Here is an 18,377-nt window from a genome sequence, read left to right as displayed (position 1 = left end):
TTTGTCGATAAAACAAAACCTATGCGCCACCAAAAGTCGCATTTATCGAAAACCCATCAATTTCCCGCAAACCCGCAGCCTATGCGCCAACTTTGTCACGCCATAACTTCCTCCACAAAATTCCGTTTCAAGCCGTCTTATAGTTTTTAGAAAGCTCTCTTAATGTACAACAATAACCCCAACTCAGCCACCCCAAAACAGTACCGAAAAAAAAAAAAAAAAAAAAAAGCTTACTGTTCACTACAGTACCAGAATACACCCCTAACTTCAAAATTCCGTTCCGGACAAACCGCAAGCTCAAATCACGATCCGTAAGATACTATAGCTTCACAACATGCCAAAGTACAATTTCTACAAAAATATGCAACTTAACGACTCAAAAATCATACTTCGCTGTTCGATTTTCCCAAAATTCCGAATTTCAAGCCTAGGTCCGAAATTACTCCAATTGAACGAATGGGTGGCACAAGCGCTTACCGGGCATTGCGTTACGTAGTTAATGCATTAACGCGGCTTGGCGAGGCTCCCATGATGAGAATGCACAAAACCCTCTTCTTCTTCAAGTCCTAGGTCCGAAATTACTTCAATTGAACAAATAGGCGGCACGATCTCTCTCTCTCTCTCTGACATGAACCGCAAACATCAAAAGAAAGAAAAAGAAAAAGGTAGAAGCTTCAGCAGAGAGAGAGCAGAGAGAGAGGAATCGAGAGTTTTCGGGAGAGGGAAAAGAGAAGAGAGAGAGAGAGAGGAATAAAAGACAGAAAGAAAAAAAAAAAGGAAAAGAAAGAAAAAGGAAGAGATAAAAGGGAAAGAGAGAAAGAAAAAGGAGGAGAGAGAGAAGAAAGGAGCGGAAGGCATTCCCAAACCATTCACTACAGATCGAGAAAAACCATCAAGCTCACACGATGCATTTGCACTTAAGAAGAATCTACTGTTTCCCCTCTTAAAGATGCTGTTCAATCTCCGAACCTTCAGTTTTGCCGAATCCGTTGAAGACGATCCAACACCTCCTAAAAGCTTCTCTATAAAGGAGCTCCGACGCGCGACGGACAACTTTAGGAACAACAACATCGTGGGGTACTTTCTGAGTGGCAAGGTTTACAAGGGGCGCTTGGCCGATGGTTCGCTAGTGGCAGTACACAGAGCAAGCTATGTCCATTGGTTCGGCAAGGAGAGCTTCGAAGCAGAAGTGCAAGCGGGAAGCACCGTTTTGACGCACCCAAATGTGCTATGCCTGAGGGGCTTTTGCAGGACCAAGAAAGAGCTCTTACTGGTGTATCCCTGGATGATCAACAACAGCCTATCATACAATCTTACAGAGAGACCAGATCGGTCTGCCCGACCTCTCAATTGGACTACTCGCAAGCGAATAGCCTTGGGAGCAGCAAGGGGGCTTGCAACGTTCCTGGTCCTTTTGACCGCCCGTTGAGAACATTGGCCAAGCTCTCCCCGTAAACCGTTGAATCCACCATTGCCCAGGATATTGTCGCGGCCTAAATTTTGCGTTGCGTCTTGAAGCTCCTGCAGAGAAAAGCATTTAGGGAGTGCTGGGTCGTCTTCAATGGGATTGAAGAATCTGAAGGTTTGGAACTTGAACACATACGAGATTTCTTTTAGTGCTGATTGACTTCGGATTAGCTTTTCTGTCTCAAGCTTTGGTTCGGCGCGCCTAAGTCTCTGTCTGGGGGCGTGAAAGTCGCTCCATCATCTCTTTCTCATAAGGAGGAGAGTCGTTCTTGGTTGGTGTGAATGGAAGGAGAAGAAAAATTCGTTGAATTTATGGGCCAGCTCTACAATCCAAACTCCAAATTCTATCAGTAGCTTCGGCTGGGGAGAGAGACACTTGAAAATATTTCAATATTATAATTCACAATTTTAATTAAAAAAAGGTTAATACCATGAAAAACTCTAAACTGATATACTTATGATAAATTTAGCGTCTATTAAAAATTTTATCGTCAAATTGCTGAGTTGGATAACATGTGATAATTGACAGGTGTACCGGATTGTAGCTTTGCCCTCCATTTGTCACATGAATATCAGTTTGTGGTATTAATTTAATTTGACGAAAATTAACGGGAAGTAAATTTGTCATAAAAGTATTAGTTTTAGGGTTTTTTATGATAAAAAATTTAGTTTAGAGTAAATTTATCATAAATATACCAATTTAGATTTTGGATGGTTAAAAAATTAGTTTTAAAGTAAATTTATCACGGCATATCAATTTGAGATTTTTTCATGGTTTTAACTCTCTCTCTCTCTCTCAAAGGAAACGAGGACCTTTCACATATTGCTCTACCTCTTGGTATCAAAGCAAACACTAATCCATGCCTGTAATTGTCATTTGATGAACATATTTTAAGCTTGCCAAGTCATGGGGCTCAAATTGTAGGGAAAATTGTCCAAAAAGTCCTAAACCTATTGCACTTTTGTCAATTCATACTTAAACTTTTTAATTTTACCAATTTAGTCATAAATCTTTTAACTCTTTACCAATTAAATCCATTTGGCCAATTTTAGTCTAAAAATATTGATGTGGGCATTAGTGGCATCATGTAAGATTGCTGGCGCTAACGTGGATAATTTTTAATAATATTTCAATATTTTTTTGAATTTTTATTATTTTTTCTGATTTTTCTGATCTTTTCTTTTTTTTTCTTTTCTTTTTGGCTTTCTTCTTTTCCTTTTCGGTGGCTGGCTACTGGTCACAGGTGAGGCCCATCTTGGTGAGGGCAAACCTCGGCGAGGGTCGGCCTTGCCCAAGCTAGATTTGGCAAGGGCTGGTGTGACATTCGAAATGTCACCTAACACGTCTTTCTCATATTATTACTCTCTTTTAGTGTGCGGAAGCGAAATCAAATATTTACGAATATTCTTTTAACAATTAAAGCTTTACAAAGATAACCAACATACTTATGCTTCTGTTATTTATGCCACATTTCAGTTCACATAACTTCATTATATTTTGAACAAAAGACAGAAGTCTGAGCAGGGTAAGAGATAGAAGTCTAGGTAAGGGTAGAGAGACCTATATTCATACTATACTATATTTCCAAAAAATTTTCTATACAAATGTCTAGATTAAAGTCATGGGTCGATAACTTCTCCATTTACTACGTCTTTGTCGTCTAAATCGAAGCCACTCAATGAGCCGGCTAACTCACCGTCAAGGTTTCGGTTCTAGGCAATGAACCGAAAGGAATCAACTTTGCGGAGCCTCCTTGATCAACCCATATCATATAACTACATTTACTATAAATTATTCCAAACTTTGGTTCAAGTACACTTTCATAAAAAGTATCATTATATAAATGGACTCCAAAGTGCAAAGGTTGAGGGGTGTCCATCCTATACGTTTGAAAAATAAAAGGGATGAACTAAAGCCCAGCAAATGAAATATCTAGTTTTAAGTTAGATTTTTTTTTTTTTTTATCACTTCACTTGGTATACATAAAATTAATGCATAATCATCCGATAAGTAAAATACAAATATAAGTTGACTTTACCTTTCTAATTTTCATTTGTCACGAAAGTCATCACCTAACAAAACATCCATCCAAACTTATGCACATGCACATTATGATTCACACAAATGTTTTGGTTCTACACATGATAATGCTTTTTATTCTTTAATGTTTTATTCTCCCAAACACTCATGAGGTATCCCAACTAATAGGGTATCCTAATTACTAGGGCATTTCAACTTCGAGATATCTTGCAAACTTCAACTATAGGGCATTCTCACCACAGGGGCATCTCGACCTTCGAAACATCCTGAAACACTCTCCGGAGTATTTCAACTGGTAGGGCATCCAACGAATTTCCAGCATGGGGCATTGTCACTCACCGCCACACGATTAATAGAATCACATTAGTCTCATTCAAAGCATGATATATGCATACTTACAAGCATAACATTCATATTTCAACTGAATTTAATGCATTTATCAAATAAAGACATATCAAATAACGTATAATCATATTATGGTCACCAAAGTATGGACATTTAATGAATACATTCTGATTCTGGACGTTGAGAAGGTTTTGGACATTAAAATCGAGTAAGTTAAATGGGTATATTTAAGTCTAAATGTTGAGTAGGTCATGGACATTAAAATTTGGTAAATCAAATGGATATATTTAGAGTTTGGACGAACAAGTATATTTTGGTCGTAAAATTTGAACAATTAAAATAGTAAATTTTTGCTTGATAAAAACTTACAGAATAAAAGAACAAATACAAAAATGACTAGGTTTATAAATGGACGGATTTAATTATGGACAGAATCAACAAATGAACGGATTCAACAAGGAATATATCCATATTCAGTAAAGTCTGTCTAAACTAATAAACATACTTATCAATGAACAGATTCACAAGTTGACATATTTAGTAAATGAACATATTCACAAATGAATAGATTCGATCAAATGAATAGATTCCCAAAGGGGCAAATTCACAATAGACATACTCTGTCGTAGGAAATTTCAACATAAACAAGTAAAACAAACATATTCTGACTATGAGTATAATTCTAGCATAAAGAAGTAGAATGAATATGTAATAGGTTATCAAGACAAATATCATAGGACAACTAGATTTTAACTACCTAGAATGAGGTGGAAAGAAGTAGAACGAACATGCAATCGATTATCAAGACAAATATAACATAATGGCCAGATTTTAACTACTTAGAATGAGGCGAAAAGAAGCAGAATGAACATGCAATTGATTATCAAGACAAATGTAATAGAATGACCATATTCTAATTATCTAGAATGAGGCAGAAAGAAACAGAATGAACATGCAATGGATTATCAAGACAAATATAACAAAATGACCAAATTTAACTACCTAAAATGAGGTAGAAAGAAATAGAACAAACATGCAATGGATCATCAAAGCAAATATAACAAAATGATCAAATTATAACTATTTAGAATGAGGTTGAAAGAAGCAGAGTGAACATGCAATGGGTTTTCAAGGTAAATATAATAGAATGACCATGTTTTGGGTACCCAAAACCACACAAAATGAACCATAACGAATAAAAAAGAAACAAAACGAACTTGCAAGACATTATCAAAGTCACGTAATAACCACCATACCCACATCAAGACTTTATCTCTCACCCGACCAATCAAGATAGAAGTGACTAAGTAAATTTAAGCTAACCTTACACTATAAACTTCACTTACTTTGATAGAACCGCAAACCATGAACTACTGATTGCCTTCACCACCTTAATCGCTCTTGAATACAAAGTTTCGCTCTCAAATTCTTTGATTGAAAAATGGAAATAACACTTGCAGCTTTTGTTTGAGTTTTTGGAGGGACGAAAATGAGTTCTTTGGCAAGGTAAAATGAGTTTTGTTAAAATTAATTAAGATAATTTGATTTTCTCTCATTAATAGGCGTAAAATTTCATGTAAATTTTTAGTTTGATGCGCTACAAATGCAAGGTGAAGCCCTTGCACGTGGCCAAGGAAAATGCAAGAGAAAAATGAGTCATCTTGAATTAATCGTTACTTAGTTCAAATGTAAAAGAAATTAACCACAAAATATTATGTTGTAAGAATACATGGACATGCAGAGCTTTGTTTAAGGATATGTGGTACTTCTAATTTTAATTAATAAATTTTGCAAGGGAAGATGTAGCAAACAGAACGTAATATTCTTCTTCTAGCACTATTAACACAAATTGTTTACTATTATTATCAATTAACTAAAACTTATGAAATTAATAACAACCGTTAACTAGTAAGATGATAATAATTTAATTAATACCATTCCATTATTAATACACACACATAATTCGATTCACATGTCGAACTCAAGGCGATTTACGTTTACGTAAATTACCCGGCATGTCCCATGAAAATTTACGATTCGATTAAAGTCTTCATGTACTCATTCGAATACTAAGCCAAATAATACTTAATTCAAAATCTAAATATCATTATTATAGCACGAATTTATGAATATTATGTAATTATATGGAAATTTTGGATATCACAGACGGTCTCTCCAAATCTGGCTTGTGTGAGGGCCAGCGGGATAGCCGTGGCTGGTGGTTGGTCGTCGCTTGTGAGTGGTGGCCAGTTATCAAAAAAGGAAAAGAAGAATGCCAAAAAGAAAAAAATAGAAAATATAATACAAATTCAAAAATATTAGGGTTAATACCTTGAAAAATCCCAAACTAGTACACATGAAATAAATTTACCTCAAATTTTTTTTTTTTTTTTTACTATGAAAAACCTCAAACTTGTATATCTCGTGACAAGTTTACCCCGATTGACCATAAAAAAAAAAAACCCTAAACTAGTACATTTATAACAAATTTACCACAAATTAATTTATTCGACCTCAAAAAACCCTAAATTAGTAAATTTGTGACAAATATACCATTCGCTAAATTGTATTAATATCACAAAAAAAAAAAAAAATTGTAAACTATGACAAACGGAGCGTAAAATTCTAAATTGGTATACCAATTAACTATTTTTTTTTTTTATGATCCAAGGAAACCCATTAGCCGATAGCCGGTGGGCAAACCCTAGGGCCCACGGAGGAACCCACCACCCTCGTGAAGCGGGTAAGTCCACTTGCGACGTGCTGGGGATTTGAACTTCTCCCCTTCGTGAGGGGAGAAAGCCCTGAAGCTAGCAGCGTCACTCAATGTGGTGGTGTATACTAATCAACTATCACGTGTTATTTACTTTAATAATTTGATAGTAAAATTTCACGAAAACTAACAGAGAGTAAATTTGTCACAAGTGTAATAGTTTGGGGTAAATTTGCAAAGGTATACCAGTTTGGGATTTTTTGTGGTAAAAAAATAGTTTAGAATAAATTTGTCATAGATGTACCAATTTGAGGTTTTTCAGAGTATTAACTCAAAATATTAAAATATTATTAAAAAATTTCCGCGTTAGCATCATCAAATCCTATGTGATACGATAGTATCCACGTCGGCATTTTCCGATTAAAATTAACCGGATTGATTCAATTGACAAGAAGTAAAGAGGCTTATATTTGAATTGACAAAATTAAGAGGTTTAAAATTGAATTGGCAAAAGTATAATATGTTTAAGATTTTTGGACATTTTTCCCTCGAACCATCCACACTTAAATAAACTGTTGAATCTAAATCGATCTAGGAAACTATGACAAACTAGCAATTAGAGAAAAACGATCAAAAAGCTTCTCCTGCTCGAGACAAAGTGATCAAACTTCCACTAGACAAGTTTTTCAAATTGGGTGGAGATAGATTTGAGTGATAGAGAAGCATGCTCGTTCGTGAGAGCCGAAAGTGAAGTGCTTGGAATTAAAGTGCAATGATCCGAACTTAGAAGAAAAATAAAAGAAACAATGCTTGAAATAAAAGAAAATAAACGATAATGCCAAAACTAAGGAAATTAATGGACAAGTACGTCCAAAGAAAAAAAAAAATTGAAATGCGAACACTGGAAAAGTACTTCACTGGAATCAAAACTATTAAAAACTTACAAACATTAGGACGACTCATTGGAAATATTTACACAAACACAAAACTTGTAATCACAGCGTACACTACGAACAATTAAATTGACCGTAAAACCAAGAAGGTTATTAAAACCTCTCGCAGGTGCACGATCTGATTGCGCGACGTGACATTTAGCCCGAGTCTCCTCATTTCCCAACTTGCTGACAGTCAATGACGGCCTGAGAGGTGTAGATGGGAAGAATCAAACTATCCACCTCTTGATCGTTCGAATGAGATCACGACTTACGGGGTCATTGCTCTCGTCATTGCCTCCCCGCAAATTTGGAGATAATCAATCAAATTAAGGATCCGTTTATTTCATGCACAATGTAGCATTTTTGGAAAATGATTTCTAGAAAGTTATTTTTTAATAAAATGACTATTTACCAATATTTGATTGAAAACCTGAAAATAAACTAGAAAATATTTTCCACCATTTGGTATAAAAAAATTGATTTGATTTTCCTTGGGAAAATTACAAAATATTCAAAATTTTAAATTATTTTTCTTTTTCATTTCTAAAAATGAACTAGAAAATTATCAAAATATAGACGATATTTCCTGAATTTAAGTATAAGTTTTCTATTGACTAGGAAAGCATTTTATTAACTTATTTTTCTAAGCGAACCAAATGCCAAAAAATGAGGAAGCTATCTGCCCCTAATATGTTTCCCTTGAAATAAACTAAGCCTAAGGAGATTGCTTGGGTTGAAACATTGCCCAGAAGCAGCTGAAATGGCCCAGGTAGGTGTGAATTGTGGAAAGTGTATACCCGGATTTTACAAGTCCGGACTTGAGCCTACTAGAAATAGATGTGCAATGCTGTTTCGTATTGATGACTCCCATCGCCGAGAATCTTTTTGCAAGCTTCATATGAGTTTATCTCGTGGAGAAGAAAGTCAAAGCCAACTACATATCCTCCTCTGAAATCAGAGAAACAAGTTTGAAAGATGCAGGTCGAATATGGAAGTTCCAACAACTCTGGATATTCTTAAATGTCCAAGGATTAAATCGCACGAAGTCGCACATGCGACTGGATGTAAAAATGTCTTTGAAGGACTGCTTTCATCGTGGCATTCAATTTTTTGCGAGAACGACAGAACTTTCTTAACAAAACATTTATTCACAATAATTCGATAGATCAAAAGGTGACACTGTGACTTTGTATCTCAGTTTCTAGTTTTCAGTTTGATAACAAATGTGAGAGACAGCAGTCATTGCATGAAGGACGTGCTATATGTCTCCAAATATCGGAGAGTAGTATTACAGAAAGATCTTACGAATGAAACTGGTGGAACATACAGAGTTCAGAAAGCGGTAAACATAGAAGTTGAACATGATATTTAACGTAAAAAAGGCAATGGTGATGTCGTGGCATTGAAATGCCCGTCATGGACCGATCACCAAAGGAGGAGAAGGAGAATGGGGCAAAGAGTAGTATGGAGTAGTCGATTCACACTCACTGGGACTCCAACTACTCCTTGTACTGGAATCCCGCTGGAGAAACTGGCTTTCGAGTATTTCAACCACTTCAGACATCTCTGGTCGAACAGATGGATCCTTGTGTGCACACAACAATGCCAATCGCACTAGTCGCTCTGCTTCTTCTTCCACATAGTTCCCCTGCAAAGTGGGATCGATCACCCTTCCCAACTAGCCATCATTCATATGTTTTCTAACCCAATCTTCTAACCATAAAGCTTCGCCATTGTGTACCTCAGGGAAAACATAAAAAATCGGCTGTCCCGAGATGAGTTCGAGAAGCATTTTCCCATATGTGAAGACATCATTTTTCAGCGTGCACTTTCCTGTGTAGGAGTACTCAGGGGCAGTAAACCCAATTATGCCGCAGGTGAGGGTATTGACATAGACATCTTCATAGCGATGATAGATTTGAGAATCGAAGCCAGCATCAGCTGAATTTTCATCTAAAGGAGAGGAGAGTGAGACTCCTGTGCCATGCCTTGGCATGTGCATGCGCCACTCAGTAGTCCCTTCCTCGACATTTCTCTCATGCATGATCATGGCAATGCAGAAACTTCCTATCATGGCCTCAAATTGCACATTCAGCAGTATGCTCGCCACGCAGATGTTCCGATGCATGATCTTGATGTTACCTTGATCATGAAGGTGTGCAAGTCCCCTTGCTGCTCCCAAGGCAATTCGTTTGCGAGTGGTCCAATTGAGCGGTTGGGCAAATCGATCTGGTCTTTCTGTAAGATTGTAAGATAGACTATTGTTGGTTATCAAGGGATAGACCAATAAAAGCTCTTTTGTAGTCCTGCAAAAGCCCCTCAGCCGTAGCACATTTGGGTGCGTTGAAACTGAGCGTCCCACTTGAACTTCTGTTTCGAACTGCTCTTTGCTACATTGATCGACTGTGCGAGCTCTTTTTACTGCCACGAGAGAACCATCGGCCAAGCGCCCCCGGTAAACCTTGCCAAATCCACCTTCGGCCAAGAAGTTTTCTCCGCTAAAGTTGTGTGTGGCGACTCGGAGTTCCTTTAGAGAGAAGCCCCTAGGAGGTGGTGGGGGATCATCTTCAATGGAATCGGTGAAACTGAAGGATCGGAGATTGAACACCATCTTTAAGAAATCCAATTCCTCTTCAACACTAATTGAAGGGTACCGATTGATTCCCGAAGCCGCTCAAAGGAAGACGATGATCAATTGGCATAGCAACTCGTCCACCGTCTTAGCCTTTTATTCACACGCCGGAAGCGATCACCATGTGAGAAAGAGACGAAGTCAATTTGAGAGAGGGTACTGGTAAAAAAATTGGAGAGAGGGTGGCGGACCAAAAGAAAGACTTGACCAAACAAGACCAAGATTTCTTTTCTTTTGATTTTTCCCGTTTTGGTAGGCACACGCAGAGAAATCTTCCAGTGAAATTGATTTAAAGAAAAATTAGCATGCTTGGTCTTTCTTTGTTCTTTGATCCCTCTGATGATGAGCGTGAGAGTAATGCTCCATCTGCGCATTGAAATTTCATGGAAGAGACCTAACTAGGCTTTTCTTCTATAAAAACTTGGGAACATATGAAGAAAAAGGCCCTAAATCCGTTAGTTTTTCCATCAAACATCTTTTTTTTTTCTTTTTTTTGGCAATTATGGTGGTTGAGCTTTGCACCCATTAGTGTGATAAATTAATAGGGTTTTGCTAACATAACAGTTTTTTAGTTACTATAAGACTAATAATATATTGTGAGCCACAAATTCTTAAAAGAGTGGACTTCATAATAATTTCTAATTATTTGTTTTGTTTTTTTTTTTTTTTTTGCCCAAAACTTGGCTATTATTCTTCTAGTAGATTAAGCGTAGTCATATAAGCAATTCTCTTAAGAATAATACGTGGAATACATAAATGAAGAGGCAAATGACTCATTTAATTAGTGTAATCGAACAAGAGACGACACTTTGAATTACACTTTCAATTTTATGGCCTTCAATTCCTTGGAAATTGTAGAAGAAACGTGGTCACTATCGACTAATTCTTAGACTGGGTCCAAAAACTCCATGCTATTATTCCAAAAACTGAATGGTGTCGCGAAGGATCTTGAGCCAGAGTCAAGGGGGTCCGGGGCGTAGGTGGCCTAGGAGTTCTTTTTGGGTCATACTTGTATATATAAACCCGTAGGTCTAACTCGATTTGTTTATAAAGCGTGGTTTGTGATAATATGTTGTCCTGCTTTCACTATTCCTGTGTTTGTTTGTTGTCTGGGGTTTATTTAATTTGCTTCAGCATGAAAAGAAAATGGGTCGCGTCGTCGCATTTTTAATCGACCGCCGAGAGGTGTGTTTGTGCCCAAGGTTCGGGGCATGACACTTATGTTCTTGGTCAGATTTTTTCTTGATCTCTTTGGTAATTTATCTGTATTGTCAAAATTGATGTTGTTGATGTCCTTGTTGCTATGTACATCCATTGTTTACTAGAGAATAACTTTATTCACTCGATTTTGTTGATAGTGAAAATTTTTGGATGGACTTCGGTCCAGAGGTTTTTTTATCTTCTCACACCGATGAGGTTTTCTACATAAAAAAAATCACCTTGCATTTGCATACTTAATATTTATTTTACGCTACTATATTAGTTCATATTAGGTTTACACAAGAGGGTATATTATTCTATGTTGCAACGTTAATCCGATATTATTCTAGTTGCTACTACTCTCCCATCAAGACCCGCGTCTAGAGGGCTCTCGGGTTGAATTGCCGGGGACCAGTGCTAAGCAGCAACTTGAAGAGTCCAACAGTGTCGTAGGGAGTTTGACCCTCGAGCACCTCTACGAACGTGTATCTCTTTTGTGGACTTGTTTCCACCAATGCGACTCCCACTCTTTTGTTGTTTTCCTCTTTTTGGATTCTCTGTCCCCAGAGCACTTGGCATTGGGATTAGTTGCAAGAGTGGCTCTCTTCGCTGAAGGACTTGCAAAGAAAAGTGCCGAATAAGCTAAATTCTAAGAATTGTCGCTGAACCAAGAAATTCCGAGCAAGGCGCCGGTGAAATCTTCTATTTTGGATGGCAAACAAGACCGTTGTTGATGGTAACGATGTGATTTAGGTGCACGCAGGAGGTACTGGAACTTGTCGGGAAAGATGCACGCCTTACGGTGAGGAATCGCCGTTGTGGGTAGACACAGCGGCAGCAATGTCCTCACCGACTGACGCCGTCCCAGTCAGGTAGTACTCCCTGGACAGGAGGCAGCAAGCAAGGAAAACTCATGCGAGATGCAGCGATGGTGGACAGCGAACTGGAAAGCGGCACTGTCGTCATCATCGAAGTAGCAACAGCGTACAGCTCACGAGATGGTTCGCTGTCGATGTAGCAAGGAGAGGCTTCAGATCTGTAGGCTGTCAGCGCGGGTAGGTAGCTCTGGGACAGAGAAAGCAGCGTTGTCGATATGGGATCGGCGACGGTGGTCAATAGAGTAGGAGGAGCAACGTCAGCGCGTGGCTACAAGGGCGTCGGCATGCGGCAACAAGGGCGGCGACGTGAAGCTCACAACAAAAAGCAACGTCAGGTCGTGGAGATGGAGGAGCTCGGTCGCGGTCGTTCAAGGAAGAAGACGACCCTGTCATAAAAAAAAAAGGGAAGAAGACGACCCACTCCCTCCCTCCCCCTGTCTCTCACTGCTCTTTTGTGCTTTCTTTTCTCTGCCTGTAGTCAGACTAGCCAAAAGAGACCCCATGGATGAAAAAGAGTTCTATATCCTTCTCTCACGATTTTTCTTTGGGAAAATTCTAATCGAGGGTATCAAATGCCCCCATTTTTCTCAAAAATGGCATAAAATAGAGCTTGTGTTAGATAAAGATTTAAAGTGACCATATCAGTTTTAAATAAGAGTCTAAAATAATTATGGTAGTTTCAGTCGATCAAAGGGTAGTTTTGTCAAAAGACGATTTTTATTTTAAATTATTTTTTTCTTTTTTCTTTCTTTTTTTCCCTCTTTTTCTCTTCTCTTTTTTAATTTTTTTTTTTTTTTGCCAAGGGCTCAACAACCTTGTCAAGGTGAGGACACCCCTCACTTGTCACTGTCAAGGCAACCCTCGCCCAAATCTGATAAGAGTCAACCTTGCTCGTAGCTTTTGAGTGTGGCCTCGCCTAGGGCAAGGGTCGCCTCATTGAGGCAAGGCCATCCCTCACCAACTGCTAGTGAGGCGACCCTCGCCCATTGCCCTAGTCATCGGCAAAGAAGAAGAAAAATCCAAATAAAAGAAAAGAAAAAAAAAGGAAAAGAAAATGTAAAGGATGAAAATACATACGTCGAACTAGAAAGTCAAGTCCTTATTTAAAATTAATATAGTTACTTTAGATCTTTATTTAAAATAAATTGCACTTCAAGCCCTTATTTAAAAAAATGAGGGCGGTTAGGCTCTTAGTTGGAACAAAGTCCATTTCTTTCAGAAAATAAGGACATTTCAGGCCCTTATTTGAAATTTTCCCTATTTCTTTTTTCTTGCTTTTCATCTATCTCCATGTGGCCATGCATTCTATTGTGCGGCCTCCTCTTTTTAGCTATGCGATGGCCTATTTATATTGCATAGGAATCGACCTCCTCATATATTCTTTTCCTCAGTCAATTATTTCTTTCCCTAGTTGATTGATTCCACACAAATATTTTATTTTGAGGTTGCGGATCTCTCTCTGTCGAGCCAAATATTTGCTGCTCGTATTTACTCTTTGATTGTGTAAGGACCCGGGCCTCCCATTTGTGTAATATTATCCGCTTTGGGCCTTTAGTCCTCACGGCTTTGAAATGCGTTACATAGGTTAGAGAACCCAAGCCTTATAAACTAGCTCAGGACTCCCCCCCTAAGCGATGTGGGACAGGAGACACACCCCCTCCTTGCGCACGTCCAAGGACTGAGGCGTGGACGTACCGCTATCCCTCCTCCCCGGGCACCGCTGCCTAAGCCCAAAGCGGACAATATTACATAGTGGGAGGCTCAAGTCTTTACAAATGGTATCAGAGCCGACTCCTGACCATGTGTGGGCCACAGCGAGGACACTGTGCTCCTGAGGGGTGGAGAGTGTGACGGCCCAGGTGGCGTGTCACGCCCCAAACTCCGAGTGCGTGCCCATCCCTCTCTAGTCGATAAAATTTTGCGACTTCCTAGGACGAGTCACCGACCCTTTTCGTTTTATTGCATATGCGGAAGTGAAAATAAATTCCCTGATAGTAATTATTTCGAAATAGAAAAGCAGGAAACAAATTCACAAACAAAACTTACCTTTATACACACATTGAGTCATGTACAAGGTTTATGACTAAAAGACTATAAAGATTGGCTTTTCAAAAAGAAGCAGTCCTAACTGACCTACACTTTAGATCACCTCCTCTTGGCTCCAGGTCCTCCACTCGATGACCCTAAAAATTTATCCCACAATAGGGTGAGGTATATATCTCAACGAGTCTACACTCTAAACCCCAATTAGGAGAGAAATACGCCTAGAGGTGTCCTAACCACACACACAATCACGCATTTAACATAGAGAACTTACCTCGCATTAGTTTCACCCTACAGGTTACTACAGTTTATATCTCGAACAGCATGAAAGCATGAGCAACAACTAAGCTCAATTAATTGGAACGCTATATTGAAATTCTCAAGTAAGCACATGAGTCCTGATTATAAGGTCAAATCGTTATGACATGTCCCATACCGCGTCACACAATTTTGTCCCATAATCCGACGCATTAAACTCAGACCATCATGCGTTCATAGTTTTGCTCTCGGCATATAGTACGGCCTACTTTCTGTTCAACGATCCTCTGACATTGTTAGGCATCGTCTCACATTATTGTACACGGTATCGTCACTGCGTCGACGGCATTCCATAAAGGAGCATCGGTCTAGAATCTATTGCGATCGGCATCCATTGGTAAGGCATCCCATACAGGGATAACATTCAGCTTAATAGCTCGGGACAAATTCTCTTAACCAACACACGATCACTCAAATATAGTCTAGGGTGCCGTAGGGGTGATCGGTTCCCGGTTCGGTCCGGTTCCAAGGTGGAACCGGGAACCGAACCAGGAAAACCGGTTCCCAATTTTGGGAACTGTGAATCGGACCATCAGTTCCGATCTGGTCCGGTTTGGTTCAATAGGATCGGCACTTTCTTTTCTTTTTTTTTTCACTAAATAACAACCATTCATTAAAGAATGACCATGCTCCAGACCAATCAATCCAATTTGGTTCCTAGGTGATCTAATAAACTACTCACACATGTTTTCACGTGCAAAATATTCAAACTTCATTTGCATGAATATTAATCATAATTTATGTGTTTCACTCTTAATTTTAAGCATAAAAGCCATGAACAATTTGAGTAAAATTTGTGCTTGGCTTAGGTTTTATAGACAATCTCTTCTATGAATGTTTAGTCGATGTCAGACTCTTTGAGGCTTGAAATGCCTTGTTGTTTGCAAGTAAGGGGAGCAAGAGAGAGAGTGAGCATGAGGAACTCCTAGAGCCTTATCCCACATCGAGGAGAAGATAAAACTAACAAATAAGTTTTCTAAAAGCTTTGGTGATCTCTTGGATGCATAAGAGGTTGTTACCTCAATTGCAATTCCAATTGTAACAAGTTTCATATATAATATTCATATATTATATGTGTTTATAAATTATATGTATATAAATTATATATATAAAAAAATTAGTCCGGTGGTCGATCCGGTTGGTCCTGTTCCCACCTTGGAACCGGGAACCAAACCGTCGACTGTGAGAACCACCGAAACCGGCGGGTCCGGTCTGATCCGGTCTCGTCCAGTCCGGTCCCGGTTCGGGCGGTTTCCATTGCACACCCCTAGGGCACTGTGTATTGCACTCAATTATCTTCATTAAAATGGTGAACCTAGCCTATTTTCTTCATATTAGAAATTCATCTCAAAAATTTGATATCATTTCTTTTAAAATTCCACTATTTTATATAGTACTTAAAACTATTTCCAGTGTCAAAATCCGGCACTTGGGATTTTCTGAATAATTATTGGAAATTCATAATTTTAGAATTATACATTCAAATTTCCAATTAGCACTCAATTTGTAGAATTTAACATTCAATTGTGGAAATTAACCACACTATTGTAATCAGCATGAAATTCTGGCTACCGGCTATCCCAGCCTAATTTCCGGAAAAATAATTAATAATTAATTAATTAAAAATTAATTAAATAAATCAATTTAAATCCTTAAAATACCAACCTAGGCCAAAATCACTAAATTAAATACCAATACGGGCCTGGAAAATTTCCAAACCCTTCTAGATAAATAATATCATTTATCTAGGCCTCACTTAATCTAATCTAACCACATAACATGCATAATTAAATCACTAAATTAATCTAACTAACCACCTAATTCCTAATTAAATTAAACTAAACATCTCTTAGACGTCATTAACCTACTAAGAAGAGTTTAGTGCATAAACTCACCAGTGTATCGCGAAAATCAATTCACCGCAACGATGCGCGCGACGGCGGCCGAAATCCGAATTTTTGGCCGCGTTGACAGACTTGGACTGGGCCTAAACTTGGCCCAACAAATCTCAGCCAAAGCTGAGATTTGTTCTTGAGTTGGGCTGGGCCTGAAACGGGCTGACTTCGTGGGCTTGGGCTTCAAGAAGGCGTGGGCTTGCTGCTTAAAATGGGCCCACGTACAAATGGGCTGAGCTGAAACGTGAAGATGGGCTGCGGGCTAAACTGCTGAAATTTTCGTGGGCTTCAAATGGGTTGATCTTTGCAAGTTGGGCCGACTTCTTGGGCTGCTGGCACGAAGATGTGCTGGAGCTGGGTCACGAAGAAGCAGCTTCGGTGACTGGGCTGCTTCGCTGTCCTCGTGCAAATCGGTGGAGGCGGAGGAGATTTGTGGTCAACAAATCTGCTGAAGCTGACCCCGAAGCTGCTGGACTCACGGCTGAATTCGCTGGCGTTGCTCGGTTGAAGACACGTGCAGATGGAGGAGCTTCGGTGGTTGAATCGTGGGTCGAGTGTCAACGCTGGTGGGGGTTCTTTTGTTGACTGGAGAAGCTGGGGATTTCAGTTGGACTTCTTCGGTGGATGGCAGAGTGGATCGGTGGGGCTTCGCTCGGTTCAAAAGGAAAAAGGAGAGTAAGGGCAGTCAACAAAAAGGGTTGGTGGAGATTGGTGTTGACTGGAACGTGGGGTTTCGGTGGTTTTGTGAAGAAGAAAAAATGAAAGAAGAAGGGCTGAATTTCGGATGAAAATGAAAGCAAAACAGAAGCAGAAAGTGAAGTAGCTCGAGGGAGAAAAGAACACACGAAGATGGAGGTGGACAGCTATGGGAAGGAAGCAGCTGGTGGTGTGCTCAGCAAGTTTGGAGGGCTTGTAGTGAAAGAAGTTATCCAATTGCATTAAAACCTTGTCCCCTAAAGTTCTCATAATTATCCTCTAATATCCCCCAATTAAATCTTGCAAATTATCCATCAAAATTCCAATTTGAAGCCAAAATTTGCTGCTCAAACTCCAGCTCCGAATTTCACTTAAATTAAACTCAAATTTCCTCTTCGATTATCCAACTCGAGGTCCAATTTCGCTAAAGAAAACTCCCAAACAATTTTCTGAAAGTCTCCAACATTTAAAAGCTCGGCTTGGAAGTCCAAATTTCCTTCAATTGAGCATGTCTGAATTTTTGCTATTTTACCGCAACATCCGAATTGATTTTCCGTAAAAATCTTGGAATCTCTGAAAATTTTTCAGAGGATGAGTCGACGTTCTTAAAATAGATCGTGACATGACAGAAATTTCAATTTCTGAAATCAGGTTCAAATTCACGGTTAATTTCACTCTAGCGCGCTTTTAGCGTGACCTAGACTATCGGGTAGCTTTCAAAATGTTTTTAGGGCAAATGACTCGTGGTCGATTTTCTTCGAGCCACAATGAACCTATTCGACACATTAACGACTCTTAGTTGTCATGAAAGTCTCGAGATTTCAAATACAAACACAGGATACCAAAACGATAGAAAAATCAAATTAGTGCCGATCGCTGAGAATTTTGCAATTTAGTGGGATCACCCACGATTAACCAATCATCTCAGTTGAATCGACATATCTCTGATTTCTAATCAATTTACGTATGTGCGGAAATGATCTCAACAAATGAACACGGTCGAGCAGCCGATTCCTGATCGAATCCTCAAGTCTATTTGCCTTAAAATCTTTAATAGCTCCACTAGATAATCTAGTTATCTCACAAGTGATCAACTCTGAGAATAGCACTATAGACGTGTCAATGAAATGTTCGATTTATTGAATTGAAAGCAGAGTCGAAAAGTTAGGATGTCACATGGCGGTGCGCGGGAAGGAGGCATGGTGGTGCTTTCA

The 18,377-nt window shown here is 38.9% G+C and overlaps 2 protein-coding genes across 2 annotated transcripts; one reads left to right on the top strand and one right to left on the bottom strand.

The window, feature by feature from the left end:
* The first annotated feature begins 949 nt into the window (after positions 1–949).
* LOC104429657 (LRR receptor kinase BAK1-like) lies at positions 950–1,429 on the top strand. Its single transcript, XM_010042505.1, has one exon. It carries the CDS (start codon positions 950–952, stop codon positions 1,427–1,429), a length of 480 nt encoding a protein of 159 aa, XP_010040807.1.
* A 7,486-nt stretch (positions 1,430–8,915) lies between these two features.
* LOC104429656 (BRASSINOSTEROID INSENSITIVE 1-associated receptor kinase 1) lies at positions 8,916–10,112 on the bottom strand. The gene is made up of 2 exons (XM_010042504.1): positions 9,243–10,112; positions 8,916–9,149 (listed from the first exon to the last, which is right to left on the bottom strand). Exons 1-2 carry the CDS (start codon positions 10,110–10,112, stop codon positions 8,916–8,918), a joined length of 1,104 nt encoding a protein of 367 aa, XP_010040806.1.
* Between the last annotated feature and the right edge of the window lie 8,265 nt (positions 10,113–18,377).

This window comes from Eucalyptus grandis, chromosome 11 (assembly GCF_016545825.1).
Source record: "Eucalyptus grandis isolate ANBG69807.140 chromosome 11, ASM1654582v1, whole genome shotgun sequence".
Classification (NCBI taxonomy): Eukaryota; Viridiplantae; Streptophyta; class Magnoliopsida; order Myrtales; family Myrtaceae; genus Eucalyptus; species Eucalyptus grandis.
The sequence above is the reverse complement of the archived record's forward strand: the minus strand, read 5'-3'. Positions and strand labels throughout refer to the sequence as shown.

Coding starts and splice junctions, on each gene's coding strand:
- LOC104429657 (XM_010042505.1), top strand. CDS start 950: ATGCTGTTCAATCTCCGAACCTTCAGTTTTGCCGAATCCGTTGAAGAC.
- LOC104429656 (XM_010042504.1), bottom strand. CDS start 10,112: ATGGTGTTCAATCTCCGATCCTTCAGTTTCACCGATTCCATTGAAGAT. Junction 9,150..9,242: donor TTTTTTATGTTTTCCCTGAG/GTACACAATGGC, acceptor CCCACTTTGCAG/GGGAACTATGTGGAAGAAGA.